The following is a 20,999-nucleotide window of genomic DNA, read 5'->3' as shown; positions in this document are numbered from 1 at the left end:
TCTCCCCTATCTTCCCCCCCTCCTCCCCCCCTCCTACAGAGACACCTTTCTCCATCAAAGAGAGAGATGTGAATAGACTTTTCAGGAGACAAAACCCCCGTAAGGCTTGTGGACCGGACTCTGTCTCTCCCTCTACCTTGAAGCACTGTGCTGATCAGCTGTCTCCAGTGTTCACAGACATTTTTAACACCTCACTGGAGACATGCACCGTACCAGCCTGTTTTAAGGCCTCCACCATCGTTCCTGTCCCTAAAAAGCTGAGGATCACAGGACTTAATGACTACAGACCCATCGCTCTGACATCTGTGGTCATGAAGTCCTTTGAACGCCTCATGCTCTCCCACATCAAGGACATCACCGACCCCCACCTGGACCCCCTGCAGTTTGCCTATAGATCCAACAGGTCAGTAGACGATGCTGTAAACCTGGCTCTCCACTTCATCCTCCAGCACCTGGACTCCCCAGGCTCCTACGCCAGGATCCTGTTTGTGGACTTCAGCTCTGCTTTTAATACAATAATCCCAGCTCTCCTTCAGGACAAGCTTTCCCAGCTGAACGTGCCAGACTCCACCTGCAGGTGGATCACAGACTTCCTGTCTGACAGGAAGCAGCACGTGAAGCTGGGAAAAACCATCTCTGCTCCCCGGACCATCAGCACTGGATCTCCTCAGGGCTGTGTTCTTTCTCCTCTGCTCTTCTCCCTGTACACCAACAGCTGCACCTCCTCTCACCAGTCGGTCAAACTCCTGAAGTTTGCAGACGACACGACCATCATCGGTCTCATCGCTGATGGAGACGAGTCCGACTACAGGTGGGAGACAGACCGGCTGGTGTCCTGGTGCAGCCAGAACAACCTGGAGCTCAATGCTTTAAAGACAGTGGAGATGATAGCAGACTTCAGGAAGAACCCAGCCCCCCTCACCCCCCTCACCCTGGGAGACTCTACAGTGAGCTCTGTAGAGTACTTCTGCTTCCTGGGGACCATCATCACTCAGGACCTCAAGTGGGAGCTGAACATCAGCTCCCTTATCAAAAAAGCTCAGCAGAGGATGTACTTTTTGCGGCAGCTGAAGAAGTTCAGTCTGCCAACAAAGATGATGGTGAACTTCTACAGCTCCATCATCCAGTCCATCCTCTGCTCCTCCATCACCATCTGGTACGCTGCAGCTACGGCCAAGGACAAGGCCAGACTGCAGCGTATCATCCACTCTGCAGAGAAGGTCATCGGCTGCAATCTGCCCTCCCTCCAGGACCTGTACGCCTCCAGGATTTTGAGGCGTGCAGGAAAGATTGTGGCCGACCCCTCCCACCCCGGTCATAAACTGTTTCAATCTCTCCCTTCTGGTAGGAGGTTTCGGTCCATCAGGACCAGAACCTCCAGACACAAAAACAGCTTCTTTCCCTCTGCCACCATCCACATGAACACACCCCAAGTCACCCACTGAACCCCCCCCCCCCCACACCCGATCACCACCTCCACCAGCTTGATACCTGCTGCACTGTATATATATATATTTATATTTATATTTATCCTATTTATCCTTTATTCTCTATCTATCCTTTATTTATCCCTCATCCTTTATATTTATCATTATTATTATTATTATTGTTGCTGGGTTGTGCTTTGTTGTTCTGTTTTTATTTCTTTTATTTCTTTTTGTTGCTTGTTTTGTGCACCAACCACCAAGTCAAATTCCTTGTACTGTCCTCAAAACTGTACATGGCAAATAAAACATTTCTGATTTCTGATTTCTGATATTTACATTTATTTTATTTTGTTCTATTCTATATAATTCTATTGTGTTGTTTGCACATTGTGTTTTTTGGTTTTAAGATTTGTGTTACTGACTAGTAAAACCAAACACAGTAGAATTTTTCCTTGTACTAAAAATTTCATATTTTATTTTAACTTTTGATTGCACTGTTTTGCATTGCTTTTGGATTTTGCACCATTTTTGTTATTGTTCCCTCGAGACATTTGCATTATACCTGTAGGTGTTATATTGTATCATAATGCATTATTCTAAATTTTAAACTAGGTTTTATTTTTTTTCAATGGTATGTTGTGTAAACTGTGTGTAAACTATACACTGTGTAAAGACTTAATCTATTTTTATTCATTTATGGGGCGGGGTCAAAGTCAAAGTCCACTCTTGCCTAGGGCACCAAATGACCTAAAGCCGGCCCTGGTCAGACTGATCCAGTCAGAGGTAAACTGGTCCGGAAACATTGGACAACACTCACATCCTTGAATCTGCAATTCTAGATTATATATCATTTTTTTCGCTTAAAAAAAATATTGTTTTTGGCTACTATTCATATTCTATCGTCTTTTCCCCATTTTCTCCTTGTTTGATTTTATATACTGATGCATTTCTGTTTGTAATTAATCATTTGCTCCATTGTGGCCAAACTAGGCTATAGGATGTGAACTAACAGTAGAAATGATTGAATTTTATCTCTGAACATGTATTTTTCTCTTGGACATCTTACCTTGTCTGTGGTGGTGGGCGCAGCTTCATGAGTTAGTTGTTGTTCAGGCTGTTGGCAGACTGGTGGGGGGGCCGGGCCCTCCGGCTCTCTCTTCTCAGATCTGGGCGGTTCCACTGAAGCAGGAGCCACTTCAGATTTAATGGGAGAAGATAAAGACTCGATGATCTCCACCTGAGTCACAGCTTCAGCTTCAGCCTCAACCACCAGCCCACTGGAGAAGATGGAAATGGCTTGAGGTGAATTCTATGGAATCCTCATTAAAGGCATTAAATGTCATTTTCCAGATGAAGTGCTTTAAATTTCCTCATTAAATAAGAGATTATGTTATTTATTGTAGTTATCATTGATAATGAACTTGTATAATTTAAAGCGATTCAACAAAAATAAAATACATGCAAAAGATTTATAATTAATAGTAATAATGTGAATAACAATAATCTCAATAATAAAAACACTAATGAAATAAATTTTATTTTATTGCTTAATGTTCATTATATTGGTAAATTTTCATTTGTTTATATGATTTTATCTTTAATACAGGGCGAATAACTTGACTGAACTCATCGTTCACTAAGAGCTGAGACATCAAACATGGCGGCTGTCAGTCAGTGACCCACATGTGTTTTATTGTGGGTATTTTTTGCCAAGTTAAAAAAGTTATGGCAAGAAAAACTGAAGCTCCAATAGGAATACTTACATCATTGGAAAAATGTAAAACTGTGTTGAAAATGTGTGTAACACAGGTACGGCAGGTATTTAAGATAATTGATGTGCAAATCTGTCAATTGTAATTTTATTGCATTTCATATATACAGTATATACAGCATATATATATATATATATATATATATATATATATATATATATATATATATATATATATATATATATATGCAGCCTGCCGTGTCGTGATAATTGATTACTACTTACTTTTAGTAAACAAGTCCAAAATAACGTCTAATTTAACTCTGAGGTCAGTGTTAAACTCACTCTGGATCATCCTCGTTCTCCTCCTGGATGTTTGGTAATCTGTTTACAACAATAGAAATAACATTTCAACACTCAGTAAATACAGGAACTGCATCTTGTTCGCACAGTGTTAATATGCTACTATTAAAGTAAATATTCCAGTGCAGTGTTATTATAGGGTCGGGGTTTGTTTTTAAAAGTTTTTAGGTTGAAGAGTTCAATTCACTGTGGGATGTTGAGAAAGTCCCTTAACCCTTAATGCTCCTCGGGATGGGTTAAAAGCACAGAACCAATTTTGTGTCTGCACCTGTATGTATATGACAATAAAAGCAGATTATTATTATTATCATTATTATTATTATTGAACACCCTCAGAGTTAAAACAACACTGGCAATCGGACTGTGTCACATAAGGGTGTAAGAAAAAATCGATTCAGCAATATATCACAATATTTCACCGTGCGATTATTGTAATGATCCAAAAAATGGCCAAATCGTTTTTTTAAATCATGTCATTGCGCTAACATATGCATAGCATGTAAAGGCCTAGTCACTAGGTGTCAGTGAACCACATCAGACCTTGTTAAACTACCTCACTCCTCAATGCATTTTAGTTTGGAAGTTGATTGCACTGTATTTTCATTAAATATGCTGGGCACTTTTATAGATGTATGTGTTTACTTAAAAAACTTCCGCCATATCCGGTCCGGGCATGTTTCTTAACACTTATTTTTTTATTTAAGACATTTAAAAGTTGAAAATTCTACATATTGCACCTTTAAAAGAATCAGAATCTGTTGTAGAAGTGTAACTTGACAGTTTGACATTGGTATTTACGTGTTAAATTGTATTTCACGCCTTTTTGTAATTGTAAAAGTGAAATTTGTAATTATTGATGTCGTGATATATTGTATCGTCAGATTCAAACACACCCTACTAATGACTTTTTCATTATGGGCTGAGGTTGGCTGTTCTTCAGCACAGGTTGTGCGTGTGTTTCACTTACTGCTCGTTGCTCTCTGGCAGGACGTCGGTGACCACCGTTGCCAGTTGCTCCGCCTCCAGCTGTCTCACTGCATCCTCTGCAGCACGTCGAGCCACTTCCTCTGCCACGAGGGCAGCTTCCAGTCGCTCCTGCTGCAGCCTGTAATAACAGTGAGGCGATAAAGATGCACCAAAGCCCTTTAAACACGCGTCTCAAATCTTAAACAAAGGAAAAGGGTCAAACACTTTATATCAGGAGTGTCTCAGTCATTTTAATTGGGGGGCCTCATAGGTCTCATTTAATCTCAACTCAGCTGGACGAGAGGTACTCTATGTCTAAATCCACTTCAAAATAAAAGCATAATATTTCTTAGTGGTTTTAAATGCATTTATTTTTTTATTCTAAATATTTGCAGGACTTGTTTCAAATAGTCCAAACCCTGTAAAGCTGTTAAGGTTTGTACCAGGAGTGCACGTCATGATTTTATCAAGAGTTAAAAGAAAAACAAGAATACCAACCTTTCCTCCACCTGAGCCTGAACCTCCTCCTCTGTCTCCTTCTTTATTCTCTCCATCAGGGGATCCATCTGCTCCTTATTCTGTAAAAAGTCATCTTATTCTTTCTTGATCTTGAGATCAGTACGTCTACACCAATGATCTCAGGAGCATTGATTATCTCAGTCAGATGTCAGTATGGTCAGGCTCACCTTGTCCAATGGCTGCAGAACCTCTTTGTTGTGTGACTGAGGTTTGTCCATCACTTCCTGTTCTGCCTGGTGTTCGTCCACGTCCTCCAGCACCAAATCACCTTTCTTTTGGACGACTGAATGCCACACGACGGGAGAAGTCAAACTATGCATTTGTGCGACAATGTAAAGCTTTCTAATGCAGCGTCACATCATCTATGACACAGTTTTAGGGTTTTAATTTCATGTTCCTGTGAAATCAGGTGAATGATGTTGTTTTATGAATAATCTGATTCATAAGATCTAATTTTAATGACCTTTAACTTCCTAATTTGATCAGAAACTATACACGTTCACCCTAACACTGCATGAGATTCAAGTGTTGATATGATTAAGTTTATTATTCAATACTTATTCATTTAAGGTATTTATCTTTTTAGTGTGGATGTAGGTGAGTGTGTCTGTATTTTTACCTCTGCTATGAAGGGAATGTTTTCACCGGCATTTAATAACTTGTTTGTCTCTTTTCAGGATTACATCATCATAACATATTTTGAGAACATTTTAACCAAAGATGGACCTTACGCCATGGAACATTCCACAACATTTTTGAGGGGATACTGATCAATGTACTAAATCTGGATCATTTAAAAAAATAAAAAAAATCCCCATCTCTCATCATTGGCAAATATTAAAAATTTCATATGTCCCTTTCATAAATGGCTGATTTTTATGAAATTTGACTGAATTTTGTTGGATTTGTTCCTTAAATACTTCACCAAATTCCACATTTCATTGCGATGTTGAATACAAATGAGGGCGTCAATACATGTGGACCTCACTGTATGTTATCAATATTAATTTTTTCCAAGCCTTTAATAGTGTGAATGATCATAGTACCATGATCAGAATCATTGATCCAGATAACTGTCAATATCTAGAAAACAGGAGATTTGGCGTTTGGCGGAGGTTTGCGTGCTCTTGCGTGCTCTTCTTGTTACAATATGTGTGTATAGAAATAAGACATTTGGCCTGTGTTTTCATATATTTTCTCTCACATTATGTATTATTTCTTTTTTTAATCTTAATTCGACCAGGTGAGTTTCATTGACATTAGGAATCTATTTTTCAAATTCTGGAAGCAGTTAGATGTAAAGGTCCCACAGTCACGGCCCATTGTGGATTCAAACTGGCGGCGCTCGTGATTGATTTATGGAGGATTTATAAGGCTGTGTTACCCGATATAAGGCCTACCCATACACAACTATGGGTTCCCAACTCTTAAATAAAAAAAAAATATCTGACACCAAATTCCTTCTTATGGTGTTTTCTGATAGTAGAAGATATTATGACAGCAGCAATAAATGTAGGAAGGGAAGTAACCATGTTTAAAGAAAAGAAGCAAAACATCTACCGGTATTTCATTTGGATTAAAAGAGTTTAGGACGTTGAACTACAATACATGGGTTCATTCTTAGGTATCAAAAACTCAAACATCTCCATCTTTATACCTCTAACGTTTTACTAAAACACTCTAAACTTTGACCCAAAGTCTATCAAATGGACCAAAGTTGAACTGTGATGTGTTACAGTGAGTAAATAAAATGTCAGACTTACTGCTTTGCACTTCATCAGTCGGGACTTGCTGTGTCTGTAAACCAAACACAGTTTGAGTGATTTGATCACATTTATTTAACATTGAATGTCTGTGTGACTCACCGGCCTGATGACGGGCTGAGGCAACATGCGACTGATCCCACTGATGATCCATCCCATTACACTGAACATAACAACGGGAAACATTTTATCTTATTTTTCTCTTTTTCTTTAACCATGCACACATTCTTTGTTCTGGAAAATACAAAGTGATGGTCAACATACTTTGGCTGCTGCTCAACTTCCACAGTGGACCTGAAATACACACAGATGACCTTTACAGACACGTTATCACCCTACGGGAAATCTACAGACTACAGACAAACTAGTCCTTCTACTTACTTGTCTGTATCCGATGCTTTTCTAGTTGGAGGGGCCATGTCTGTTTTAAAAAACACACACAATTTAATCATATTATTAGGTAAATAAACCATGTAACAATTAAGTAAAAAACACTTCTATGCATCCGTTTACGGGACTCCACATCCCACAATGCATTGCACAAAACAATGCTAATAAACTGTGTTTACACTAAAGATGAAATTTTGAGCACAAATGATCTTCAATTTATTGATCTATGAGACTTACGCTGTGTGTTTATCTGTTGAAAAAATAGAATCTCTAGCAACTTTAAGCATTCTGTATTGATACACACCTGAATCACAATAAGGACGAGTTTTACTGTATGATCAATGCCTTCTCTGTAACCTTGGGCTCAAGGCAGTGTGTGATATTGTAAATAAAGAAAAGGCTAACTTTGGCTAACGTCTCTAAAACACATGTTTTGTTGATGCTTGATATTAGAGAATCCATTGGAAAATTTCCACTTCTGTGGGTCACACACACCAGTGACCCTTGTTTTAAATTAAATTTTACATTTTAGATTGCACTAAACCCTTTTAAAGCTGATTTATGTTCATTTTTAATGTCTTTCCACCAAGCTAGTGCAGCCATTGTTTTTTTTTGTTGAATAATTTTCAGCTCCTTTCTCATTTAATTTTTATTTAATTTTACATTTTTAATTGCACTGACTGAACCAGTGGTAGTTGGGAGTCCCATTGTGTATTCTTTATTTACCAAGCTAAAGAAGCTGTTGGTTTTTTGATGGATGTTTAACTCTTATTTGCACCAAACCATTTTAAAGAAAGCATTTCTGTTTATTTTTCTCTCATTTTCAGTGCCTTTATTATTTATTTTTTATTTTATTTTACATTGTTAGTTGCGCTGACTGAACCAGTTAAATATGTTATGTTTTACATGTTGCTTGACAAAGCTAGAGAAGCTATTGGTTAGCAATTGTTGGACTGGTGTAGAGTTATTAAATAAACAAGTAATTCAGTACATTTATATCTTTTTTTTTTTTTATTAAAAAGAAAAATACAAGACATGTTTAAGTCAAGTCTGATGCATGAAAGAATGATCCCAGTCTCATCCACACAATGAGACATACCATTTGTTGGGTAATTCAGCGCTTTTTTATGTATCGGGATCGGTATCGGCCAAAAAGGAAACATTAGATATCGGTATTGGTATCGGAGGTGAGAAAAGCGGATCGGTGCATCCCTATTGGAAACCAAGGCAAGCGTCAGAAGATAATGAAAGGTTCCAGATATCACAGCAAATCTTTACAGGTCTAGTGGAGCTCATACTTTAATCTACACAGTAGTAGGTTGGTCACAATGTTACACCATTTGAATTCATTTTAGAAAGTGTCTATTTGTGCGTTTGCTATACGGACAACCCCTGGTGCTATTGGTACGGTTACCGAAGTACAAGTACGTAGCATCTTTGGGTTAGGATTAGGGTTAGCTTATAACCCAATATCGCAACAATTTTTAGGATTAGGCTTACTCTTAGTCACGCAATTTAACATGACCTAAACTGGCCAAATATTGGCGCTGCGTAAGGATAGAATGTCTGTATATTGATACGGCAAACCATAGGGATAGCCACTGCCTTCATTTTAAAACCCCCCACCTTTTCCAGTTGCGGAAGGCTCAGGTTGTTGGTCCTCGTCTATTTTCGCTCTAATGTAGATCTCAGGCTGGGGAACAACTTTCTCTATTCCCTGTTTGATCCAGTCTATAATCCTGTCACACACAAACAAAAATCACAAGTATCTGAATAGTGTATATTGTTTTGACACCGCCGATTTGTTTAAAACTGAAATCAACTACATCACTCCTGATTAGATTTCACCTTTAGGAGGATTTTTCTCTTCTTTTTATTCATTGACACAAATATTAATCAAATTTGACACAGTTTTATTCATCCTGCCTTTGTTTTCATCAACTCTAGTTTTAGTCTGATGAAATTGGCAGTGATGGTCTCAGACTCAGAGTGAACAGACCTAGGTGGGAGAGCTTTGCTGTCTTCTTGGTCGGATTCGACTTCCACCACAGTGACTAGAGCCTCTGCAGAGACACAGCAGACAGGTGAGGAACCTGGAGCCGCTGCAGGAGGACACACCTGAGAAACGCAAAGAGCAGCGTCGGATCAGCAGGGGGCGGTAAAGAGAACGTCACAGTGGGATGGTACATTTGGATCTTTGAAGCTGCAGTGTGGGATTATTACACTGTATTAAACACACAGAGTGATGGGCTCAAAGCTGCACTGTGTTATTATGTAATAACAGAGTCACCAGAGGCTCCATCAATCACAACTGCAAAAAACACAAAAGCAATGCAAAACAGTGCAATCAAAAGTTGAAATAAAATCTAAAAGTTTCAGTGCAAGAAAAATTCTGCTTTCTTGTTTCCAGGGTATGTTTCACATTTATTATGATTTTTAAATGATTATTTTAAAAAAACCATACGCATTGATAACATCAAATCTGACTGTTTATTTACAAACATTAATAACATCCAATATCAGGTTGATTAATGGGAATTCAATTTCTTAAAAAATGCATTTTTATGGTTTAAATTTAGCTCAACTATATCCAAAGGTGAAAGTAATGAATTACAAGTACTAAAGTTACTGTACTGGAGTTGCTTTTATGGGTACTTGTACTTTTTTGAGTATATTTCTAAATTGTTAATTTTACTTGTACTTAAGTACGTTTTCAAACAAGTAAAGAAATGTGTTGCATTTCTTCACCCAACCGTTATTGAGTAAATTATTATTTTTTATTTTAAAATGATCAACGGACATTGTGAAAATACAGAAAATGAAATGACCAGACAACAATCAAATGCATCGCATTATAGCCGACCAATCAGATTAAATGTAATGCACGGTGTCAAAACAGCATTAAATGGTTATTTTTTTTAGTTCTAGAGTTCACGAATGTATCTATTAAAGCCTTAGATTTTTTTTTATTTTGAATTGAATTCATTGGTGTTATTTTATTTTAAAAACAAATTGTACTTTTTGACAAACAGTTTGTGCAAGATTTGGTCTTTTTCTTTTTAAGTTTATACACAAGATGTTTACTGTACGCAAGGGAAAATGGCAAGATTTATTACCGAAAATAAATGTGGAGGGTGGAAATAATTAGTCATTTTTACTTTCAGTACTATTTAATTGAGCTACGTTTTACTTGTACATGAGTGTTTTATGTATGACTTACTTGTACTTGTACTTGAGTACAATTTCAACCAACAGTACTTCTGCTTGAGTACAATATATCAGTACTCTTTACATCTGTGACTATATCTGTAACAGTGGTAGAACATATGCAGCTAGTTTCTACAATGGAGGGCCGCTAACTAGCATGATAGCATGTCCAGGGGCATTCGATGGAGCATTGGAAAGTGGTTTAAAAAAAATAAATAAAAAATCAATCCGAATAATACTTTTTACAGTCATTTTTTGATTGAATATTTAGCATCACCTGCTGCTCAGCTGCTGCTGTGGATTCTCTACGCTCTAGTTCAGGCTGAGGAACAACTTTCTCCAGACCATGAGAGATCCAGGACAGGATCCCACTTCTGAATAGAAACACACACGTCGCTGATCAACACAACATCAGTCCTCTTGCTCTTCCTCTCAGCTGATTGGCTGCTCACTATCTGGCATCACACGGCAGCTTTCTATTCAGCACTTATAGCAGCAAAGTGTTTGGCATCATATCTGCTGAAAGCATCGCAGACTAAACTCATATTTGGCACCATGTCTCATTCTATGACTAAATGTGTTGCAAAGCAGCTCATTATTTGGCTTAGTGCTCATTCATGGTCTTTAAAAGCAGCAACTCATCATCTGAGGCTGCACTGTTTAGCATTTTTTTCCACATTGCTTTTAAACAGCTGAATACGCAGTATACAAAGCAGCACACTATTTGGCATCTTGCAAGTCAGTTTATAAAGCAGCTCAGTATTTGGCAAGACCCTCTTACTCACTCGTCTTCAGGTTTATTGTTGTCCACCAGGTAGGGATGGATATCTAATGCTTTGAGATGTATCAATGTGTTATTTATCTTCTCATTAGACACAGATGAGGTGAAATACTAGAGGTCAATAACTTCACTGGTTACCTGCAGCCTCCTGGTTGGTGGGATGGGGGGTTATTTACCTGCTGGACGCTGATGGTTCCTCCTGTAAGAGAAGACGAAGAGGACACACAGGGAAACCTGATGAGAGCCTGTTCGATCAAATTTAGCCTTTGCACTCAATATGATCCGTATTTGGTGTCGGTTTCACCTAGTGGGCGTGCACTGCAGCTGTTCCCATTCAACGTTCATGAAGCCAAATACGGCACTTAGGGGCGCTGCCATCTTGCAATTTTAGAAGTTTTTTAGAATTTTAGAGTCTGCGCAGTAGGGTACGGCAGGAGGAGCCGTGGTAACACGCCCCACCCATTTAGCGTACTGCCCTGATGACTTACGCAAGCCCAGCTACGCCAAGAACAAAAGAATCTTTCCTGCTGGAAATTCTACCAACGGCTTAGAAAAGTTTATTGCAGAACAAGTCATTTTGACAGCTCAAATAAGATGAAAAAACTGAACGGAAAAGTTAAATGGCATCTTGGCTTTCCTTCACGACGTAACTGCGATTCAGAAAGACAGCTACGCAACATCCGCGGCTGTCAATCATTGTCATATATGACGTAAAATCACGTTTTTCAACCTCAAATAACTTTTTTAAAACAAACTTCATAGAAAAATGAGCACTTGAACACAATATAGGGTGATAATAACTAATGATCACAGCAGAGTTTAGGTTTGGGAAAAAAATATGTGACGAGTATTTTAAATTCACAGTTTGACTCACATCCCATCTGTTAACATTGAGGAGGCGGGGTTTATGGCCTATACTGCAGCCAGTCAGCAGGGGGAGCTCTAAAAAAATAGCTTCACTCCACCAGGGAGCTTGTCCCGTCCATTCTTTTTACAGTCTATGATCACATCTCATACCCATTCATACAAGGTATTGTGGGTAAAGTGCCTTGCTCAAGGACACAACAACAATGATTTGGATAGAGTAGGATTCAAACCCCTTTGGTTATTGGACGAAGCACTCTACCACTGAGCCACGGTTGTTGTAAAAGCATACATTGTCATATGTATGTAATGATCGTGTAATAAACATCATGCTTGGTATGTAATGATGCCTACAGTAACAGGTTAATGGTCCCACTTACTTGTCCACCAAGAGATGTTATTTTTATTTATTTTTAAATTTTTGTCCCCAGCCTAATTTTAGTCAGAGACTTGTTTCAGTTTACTATCAAGCATTAGTTTAATCCAAATCATTTGTTGACCAGGTTTCCTTTGGTTCCTTAGCTGGTTTGTGGTCAATGTTGTTTCAATTCATTCATCTTTTAATCCACTTATTTCAGTTCAGATTCACAGGGTTCTACTGTTGTCCATCTCCATCTGTCGGCGGGCCCTATGGGTGGGGGTACATCCTGGAGAGGGCACCAGTCCATCACAGAAAGACAAACACTCTCCCATTCACTCCTTGCTTGGCTCACCTTACAGGGAGAGTTGGCCCGGCTAAGTTTTGGTGAAGGTTGAGGTAGAGCGTTACTGATCCACGTTAACACGTTGGGCTGAGTGATTGACTGAGAGGACGCAGCCAGCCTGAAAACAAAGCATGGTTTAAACATATCAATATTTAGAGCACAAATAATCAACATGTGGCACAAATTTATCCCACGAATCCAAATAACCTGGAAAACCACCTTTTGATCATTTAGAAATATCATAATCTCTGACAGGCCAGGGGAAAAAAGCCAGATTAACCTGAAATATTTACATTTGTTATCTTAAATCTGTTTGAATCTTTATAAGAAACATTGCTGCTAGCACAGAAAATAACCACAATGATTTGTTATTAATTCTGCAAATAAGGTAGGCTACATTTAGAGCGATCTAAATGTACTTTAATTCTACTCAAATGAGGCAGAAGACTCAGCTTTGGGGCCCCCTAGTGGCTCATGTGACCCTAATCACATGGTTCACCTATTGCCAGAAACGTCTATGGTTACATTTAGCATTATCTTCTAATGTCGAAAATTAATTAAAAAGCATTTTATAGCCCCCAACTCTAAAACATGTTGTTCAATATTAATACCTTTTTAATTTAGTTTTTTTTTCTGTTTCCTTGAAAATAAAAATCCCAAATTGATTAATTTACACTTCAAACTGGTTTAATGTTGTTTAATGGTGATTGTGATTTGAATGACATCATTGTTTTAAAACTCACTCATCATCTGCTACAATCTGCACCTCCTGTATGGGTTTTTCAACTTTTGGTTCTGCAGATCAAACATTAAAATGCATTAATTATAAGACAAATCTGAACAGATGTTAGTCGTGATGTCAGTCGTTTACCTTCAATTTTCACCTCGTCCTGAAACTTCACTTTTTTCTCCTGGTGAAGATACAAACAATGGTTTAGTGCAGTTCAAAAACAACAAAACACCAGCATTGTAAGGAATGAAACTTCACTTGGTGAATTTATAAAAGATTTTGAAACTTACTGCGACTTGTGCCTTGGCAGGGGGCGGAGCCTCTTTCTTCTCTTTGGCCTCCTTGGCTGAAGGTTCAGGCGGCTGGGGAACGACTTTGACCACCCAGCTCAACATCCTCCATGAACAAACACACAAACAGACACTAAAGGGTGGAATCACTAAGATCTGACATAAAGGGTGGTAAACCAGTTGCGTCCCTTTGGTGACGCACCTCACACCGAGAGACATCTTGTCATTTCAGCCCCAGAATAAACATCTGACATTGTTTTGTCAAAACTTTCAGTCCATAAAAAAAAAAAAAAAAAAAAAAAAGAAATGTGTTGGGAAGTCACTTTGGCAGTGTTATTGAGGTAAGGTGACAGTGAAGTAAAAACACTTCATGCATCCATCTTTGAGACTCCACATCCCACAATGCAATGCGCAAAACTTTTTTGACAATGTTAAGTGAGTTCACAGAGAACATCAAACCAAACATCTGAGAGTCAATTTTCACCTTTTACATCTTTTTCCAAACTGTTTTCGATTTTCATCTCAAGCAGCTATAAGTGGGCTACATAAAAGAAAAAATAGGCAGGACTCATCGGCAGATTATTTCAAACTAAAACGAGTCTCATCCACATGTTTAAGAAAAGCTCAGAGGATCCTAGAGGTGGAACTGAACAGAACACCTTTTCTTTGGTTGGTTGATTCTCTTTAATGTAATCATTTTAGTTTTCAATCCTATAGATCATTGATAACAATGCTGTCAGTAATATGTGTATTTATAAAACTTGATCCAGTTGACAAGTGACATATTTTTATTCTTTTGAATTGTCTAACACACGTGTCAAACACATGGCCCCTCTGGCCAAATCTGGGCCTTTGGAGCATCAAATACGGCACGCAGAAGAAGCAAGAATGACAGAGAAAACATCAGTCATTTTTAACGTTAAACAGTTACAAAATCCTTCAATTTTCCTAAATTATGACATATAATTTCCCTTAATTACATACAAATTGGTCACAAAATAACAGAAATTTCAAGTGAAGACCCTGTTGGGACTGATATCTATCACTTATTACTAGGATATTGTCGGTTTCTTACATGTTCTGTATTTTATGTATACTTTGATGTGCAAACTAGGGCACAATAATGTTGTAATTACTCATTTTCCCGCATAAAATCTGTGGCCCACTGGAGATCAAACTGCTCCATATTTGGCCCCTGAACTAAAATGAGTTTGACACCCCGGTAACAAATTCCAAACAAATTCTAATTATTATTGTTATTTGTCGTAGTGGTAGTACTTACTACATACATAAATGTTAGTATTAATGTACGTACTCTATTGGTCAAGACTTTTATTATCAGTGTAACTACATGTAATTATTTACACCTGTCCAACTGCTAAATAATGAAGTCAACTAGTCAATAAGAGACATTTATTTTTAGTCGTGTAATCATGACTGGGATGAGCTGCTGAAGCTCAAACTGGGAGTAAAAAGTAAATGTGTTTTCTATATTGGTGATGTATGAAGTCAGGGAAGAACGTCAATAAACGAGAAATACATTTCAGCCTTTTGGACAAACTACTGTTTAGATGTGAATAAGAAATGAGGCTGAAATAAAGTAACTGTTGACCCGTTTCCTGCTGATTAATGGATGAACGTCCTTCTCGATTACATCTGATTGATCGTGACCCTAATCCTGCACAGGTGACCTGTTCGCTAACAGCAGCTAACATCGGTCAGTCTAAACTGGTAATCAGTTCACGACTTACACTTTCCAGTCAACTAATCAAAGTGAAAGTGTTGATGATTTTGCCATTTGTTAAACCAGTAATTACCAGTTAACAAGTAACATGTAGCCAGGCTTCTTCCATCCATGTGACTAGTTAGTTAAATGCATCAGGGATGAAAAGTGTTTAGGATTAGGGTTTAAGAATTTTGTGAATATTCAAAAATATAAAATTTTAATGGGAATTATTCAGAAATAACTGATTAAATTTTTGATATTTTAGATTTGATGCTCAGATAAGTTTCCAGACTATATTTAACATCACCAACCTTTAACTTTCCTGTTTTTTTGTTGTTTTTTTTTTTTACTATTAATACCAATGGAAATTTTCAACCTTTTTGTAAACTTAGTTGAAATGTTATGTTTTTAATTGTATTATTTTGCATCAATGCTAATATTGATGTTTGGATATGATTCTCTGTTTTTATTTTTTTAAATCTCATTTGCCAATACATTGTGATATGCTTTCCCCACTTATGATATCGATTATAAACGTCTTGGTATTGACTTTTTTTTATACTGATATTTTATGCCTCTGCTTCACGGTGTTGCTGTTTGGTTATGTCACAGTGCGGTGTTGTTTCTGATGCGTTTTAACACTTTGAGTTTTCTCACATTTTTTAGCAGATTTAGAGGCTCCCATTTTCCCTAATCACTGAATTCAAGGAATTCACTTCCTGTAACGCAGATAGTTACTGTATATGACATGAAATGTACCCTCAGTGACATGTTTCGAAAAAAAAAATCACACATTTTCCCATAAAACATGGGTTAAATGTGTAGGAAGTGTTTGGAAAACGTAAACAGATTTTCGAAAGCATAAAATCTCGCGAGACTTCACAGTCCCGCTCGATCTTGCAAGATTTGTTGCGATTTGAGTGTCTAATTTTGCAAGATATCCCTGAATAAATTTGTATAAAGCATTTTTTGCATTAATTATTTTGGAATGTTTTGTCAGTAATTACATGAAATTAGGAAAAGAATAAAAATTATTCGAAACAAGGGTACACCCTGAAATGGAATTCTGGAAAATGCACTAACCTAAGATGACACAGTTTTCCATCTTTATTTGCACATAGTCGTTGATAATTATGTGTATCTACACGCCTTAAATACTACTGACTTCTTTGACCAATAACTTATTACTATCCTCTGATGTACATCAGAAACTCATCTTAAGATGAACTTTTCATTTGTCGAAATATGTTTGACAATCTCAATACATCGCAATATCGTTTTGCATTGGCTTGGGTTATGTGTCATATCGTGTCATATAGTACTAGTTTTTTGGATTAAAAGTTTAAAAAATACTCCAGAAACACCCATAAACCATGATTTCAAAAATGAATAAAAATAGTTATTTTAGTTCATTCCTATTTTCATTACAATTTTTTTTTAATTTTATTTATTTATTTTCAATACATTTGGACCAACTGTATGGTTATTAATGGGGATTTACATTTCTTCCAAGCCTTTTAAGTGTACATGATCATGGTACCATGATTAGGATCAATGACCCAAATAGCTGCCAATACCTGGCAAAGAGGAGATTTGGTGCTTGGCAAAGGTTTGGCTCTCTTTATAGCTGTGATTCTGAACACAAACCTTGTCCTATGGTAAACACACATTAAATCAGTGAATTTTGTTGAAAATGTTTGTTAGTTTGTCAGAAATGGGCTATATAATGAGTTTAAAAATACACTTTGGGTGTGAAAAACCATTGAAGCTAGCTCATAGAGTGCTAATTTGACAACAATGGCTGTAACTAAATGGTTAGCAGAGTCATAGCAACAAAGCTACTTTGCCAAGTTGTTGTAAATGAGAACTGGTTATTAACTGACCTTACCTGGTAAAATAAAAAGGGGGAAAATGGAATGGAATGGTTGATTACAAATAGGCTGAAAAGACCAATCCAGGCCTTTTTTCACAGAAATGAATAAAATATATACATTTTTGATGTAGTTCGATCACTTGAGCAATTATGCATGAGAGTTTACTTTTGTTCTGTTTGCAGCTCTATCCAAACCACTAACGAACCATATTTGGACTTTGGGCCTTGACGTCGACTTGGTCAGTTTTTCCTTGTAGGGAAATGTGTGGACTCTTTAGAGTTAACAATAATGCAATGCCATTTTGATTGTTGGACTTAAACCCAGGACCAAATATTTACATCTCAGGTGTTATCCAAATTAATCACAGCTGTTAATGAACACCAACATCAGCAGGAAGAACTTTGATTAAAGCACGCTATTAATACAACTCAGTTTTAAGACATTACTAGATGAGGAATTCACACCTGAACACATCAAATCAACAGACAAACTTATAATCTGGCTGATGATGATCACAACTACAGTAAACGTTGAGTTTCCAGATGTTATGTTTGGGTTATTCTTGCGTCCTACCTGAAGCGTTCAGGCCGGCAGCAGCAGCATCTTCCAGAGTTGCGGTGAAGAAGCCTGGACGTGCTGCAGGACGCTGGGGAGGATTACTAAGGCTAACAGGATTACTGGGAACCGAAGGGCAGTGCAGGACAGAGGCTAGAGAGTCTTCGCTTGAACTGAGCAATAATCTGAGAAAAAATGATGGAGGCACCGCAGGGCCTGCTCTGGCAAAGGAAACAGACACACGTGTGTCCTACAGGAGGAAGAAATGGATTCCTCACAACATTCTCCTTCAGATTCACTGCTTATAAAAACTTAGATCTGACACATTAGAGCAGCAGAAACAAACAACCATAACGAAAGAGGGAAAAATCTAAGAAACAACAACAAAATAAAGCAAAAATGATCACAAATGATGGACAAAAACATGCCTAAACTAGACAAGACCTGTATTTGCAAAGCGAATACGTATTTGGCAATTCAAAATTTGCAAAAATTACAACCTGTATCTGGATTTGTTGGCGAGTCATATAATGCAGGAAAAACAGAAGACTGACCTTGACCTTAAATATGATCTTGAAAGAAGGTCAAGGTCACACGTTGAAAGGAAATGTTGTTCAATGGTAACAGTCTGAGCACTGTCTCTCAATTTGTGGCCAAGTTTTATGGAAAAAAGTTGGTTTTTTGTGACGTCATGAACTTTGACCCCTACCAATCTTTTTACTGGTGGGTCGTACAGCTTCGTTCTGATTAAATAAAATACTCCACTTGAGATGAGATTTTCATAAATGTAAGCATCGAACTTAAATATAAATATATTCATAGAGAAATGGAAATTTTAAGTTTTTGACACTTGACGCAACCTTGACCTTGATATTGACATTTTGGCTCCAAAAAAAGTCGACAAATCATCCTTGACATTGACCCTATGAGATGCAATTTTCAATGTTACACGATTCTTGGTTCGAGCACTGTTTTACAGGATGGCGTATTGGGGCCACATTAAAATAAAAAGAAATCTGAGCGCTATGAGATTAAAGTCGTAATTTTTATTAGAATAAAGTCACGATTTTATTAAAATCATTATATTTCTAGATCAAAGTCATAATATTTCTAGATTATAGACATAATATTCATCGTAATTTTATGATAAAGCTGTTCACCATGTGTGAAACCTTAAGAAGTATAATTTCACTAAATGCAGTCAATTTTATTCTTATAAAATTACAACTTTATTCCTGAAATATTACGACTTTAATCTTGAAATATTACAACTTTTATCTCATAAAATTACGTTATTAAGATACAACTTTATTCTCGTAAAATTATAACTTTATTCTCAAAACATTGCGATTTTAATGTCGTAGTACCCAGATATTTTATTTTATTTGAAATAGTTTTGACTCATCCATAACCAAGATATTTTTCTACAGTCCAACACTGGTGAATAAAAGAGCCAGCTGCAGAGATGGTGCCCAAAGAAAAATAAAATAAAAAAGAATGTACAATACATTTATTTATTTACTTTTTTGTTAAAAGCCAAAATGAATAAATATAATGTGACCATATCGTAGACTGTTTTCATGTAAGTGCTGAGCCTGATTGGGTTTCAACTTGTGTTCGGGTTTGTTTAATACCAGAGTACCACAGCAGATTGGTGTCAGATGCTCATTAAAGCTGCCTCAGTCGCTATGACGAGGATTATCCACTAATGAGGTTAAAAAGGTTTAGACGAGGTCAGCAAAACAGCTGATTTAAAGCTGCTGCTGCTGCCTGTGATACAATTGCCATAGAGCATAACCTAAAATCGTGCCCAGGGCGCCTAATTGATTAGTCTTAACACTGGAAGACAGTGAAACTGAATGTACAAAGTCTATTTATCCCCTTCCCAAGGGGTGGGGAAACAGAACCTTACCTGGTGGAGTGAGTCTGACGTCAGAGGGGATTATGTCTCCCTCTAGTGGTCATACTACTTACATGTTTAGAGTGGAATTAATCTTTATGTAATGAAATTGGAAGGAGTTCATTTTTCACATTAATTAATCCTGTAACTAGACCTAAGAGTTGGTGCCGGACACCCTGGATAAATTAAACTGTTGTGTTGTTCAGGGAGTTTGAATTCTCTGGAAGAAGTTTCAATAAAAAAAAAAAAAAAAGAGAATTTCAACATTTAGCTGACCTTCCTCACATTTAACTAATTTTTCTTTCATTTGAGACAGAAATGAATGTAAAACAGCATGTTCTATGTCATTGTTAAATATGTGTACACATGAAAAATGTAAATGTGAAATGTAAATCTAAACGTTAAATATAAATGTAAATGTTTAATCGAAATCTAAATGCAAAATGTAAATCTAAATGGTAAATTTAATTGCAAGTGTTAAATTTAAAGCTAAATGGTAAATGTAAATCTAAAACTTAAATCGGTCACCAAGTGTAAAGCTAAATGTATATGCCTCTTCCCCTTTCCTCACTCACTGAGCTGCAGTCGTGGTGTGGGCGGGGCCACGTGATAGACAGGTGCTGACCTGCCCACTTTGCATAATTTCTAAACATTTAACTTTACACGTGGTAACGATTTAACATTTAGATTTATAGTTAACATTTAGATAAACACTTACATGTATTTTTCAAGTGTACACGTTTTTAACAATGATATAGAACATGTTGTTTTACATGAATTTCTGTCTCAAATGAAAACAAAAATAAGCTAAATGTAAGGAAAGTGAGCTAAAGGTTAAAAAAATATTCTACACCTCATACACAAACGTCCTTCTCAATGGATTGTTTACTTACAACGTTGCTGCAGTAACAATACATGAAGAAAACGTGGAAAACGAGTTACATAGAGTTGAGCTTGTTGCTTCTTTTACCGAAGACGCTAGCGGTAAAGTGGCCATGGAACAACACAACTATTTCCGGTACTTTCCAAAATAAAAGCATACAGCTGGAAGCACCAGTTTATATCACATTTGTGTATATATGTGTGTAAATATTTATATATATATGTGTAAAAGTTTAAGTTAAGTTATTTATTGCAGTGGATATTTGCTCAGATTATATATATACTGTATATATAATCTATCTATATAGATTATATATATATATATATATATATATATATATATATAA

The 20,999-nt window shown here is 37.0% G+C and overlaps 1 protein-coding gene across 8 annotated transcripts in view; it reads right to left on the bottom strand.

The window, feature by feature from the left end:
• cngb1a (cyclic nucleotide gated channel subunit beta 1a) overlaps positions 1-20,765 on the bottom strand; it is a 41,498-nt gene extending 20,733 nt beyond the window's left edge. For 3 of the 8 annotated variants that reach the window (XM_028433904.1, XM_028433960.1, XM_028433914.1), the window contains exons 1-17: positions 13,716-13,955; positions 13,567-13,606; positions 13,439-13,490; positions 12,705-12,813; positions 11,304-11,326; positions 10,624-10,720; positions 9,139-9,257; positions 8,766-8,878; positions 7,131-7,170; positions 7,014-7,043; positions 6,852-6,912; positions 6,750-6,783; positions 5,154-5,269; positions 4,966-5,045; positions 4,469-4,606; positions 3,484-3,522; positions 2,494-2,704 (exon numbers count right to left, since the gene is read on the bottom strand). In XM_028433904.1, the coding sequence (XP_028289705.1) occupies positions 2,494-2,704; positions 3,484-3,522; positions 4,469-4,606; positions 4,966-5,045; positions 5,154-5,269; positions 6,750-6,783; positions 6,852-6,912; positions 7,014-7,043; positions 7,131-7,170; positions 8,766-8,878; positions 9,139-9,257; positions 10,624-10,720; positions 11,304-11,326; positions 12,705-12,813; positions 13,439-13,490; positions 13,567-13,606; positions 13,716-13,934 (1,521 nt within the window). In that variant the 5' untranslated portion in view covers positions 13,935-13,955. Of the gene's footprint in view, positions 1-2,493; positions 2,705-3,483; positions 3,523-4,468; positions 4,607-4,965; positions 5,046-5,153; positions 5,270-6,749; positions 6,784-6,851; positions 6,913-7,013; positions 7,044-7,130; positions 7,171-8,765; positions 8,879-9,138; positions 9,258-10,623; positions 10,721-11,303; positions 11,327-12,704; positions 12,814-13,438; positions 13,491-13,566; positions 13,607-13,715; positions 13,956-17,888; positions 18,121-20,663 lie in introns of those variants that run through there. The other 5 variants (XM_028433934.1, XM_028433936.1, XM_028433924.1 and 2 more) reach the window with 5 other exon arrangements.
• Positions 20,766-20,999: the final 234 nt, after the last annotated feature.

The sequence above is a fragment of the Gouania willdenowi genome, chromosome 3, assembly GCF_900634775.1.
Source record: "Gouania willdenowi chromosome 3, fGouWil2.1, whole genome shotgun sequence".
NCBI lineage: Eukaryota > Metazoa > Chordata > Actinopteri > Blenniiformes > Gobiesocidae > Gouania > Gouania willdenowi.
Note: the sequence above shows the minus strand (reverse complement) of the source record. Positions and strands in the feature narration are given on the sequence as shown.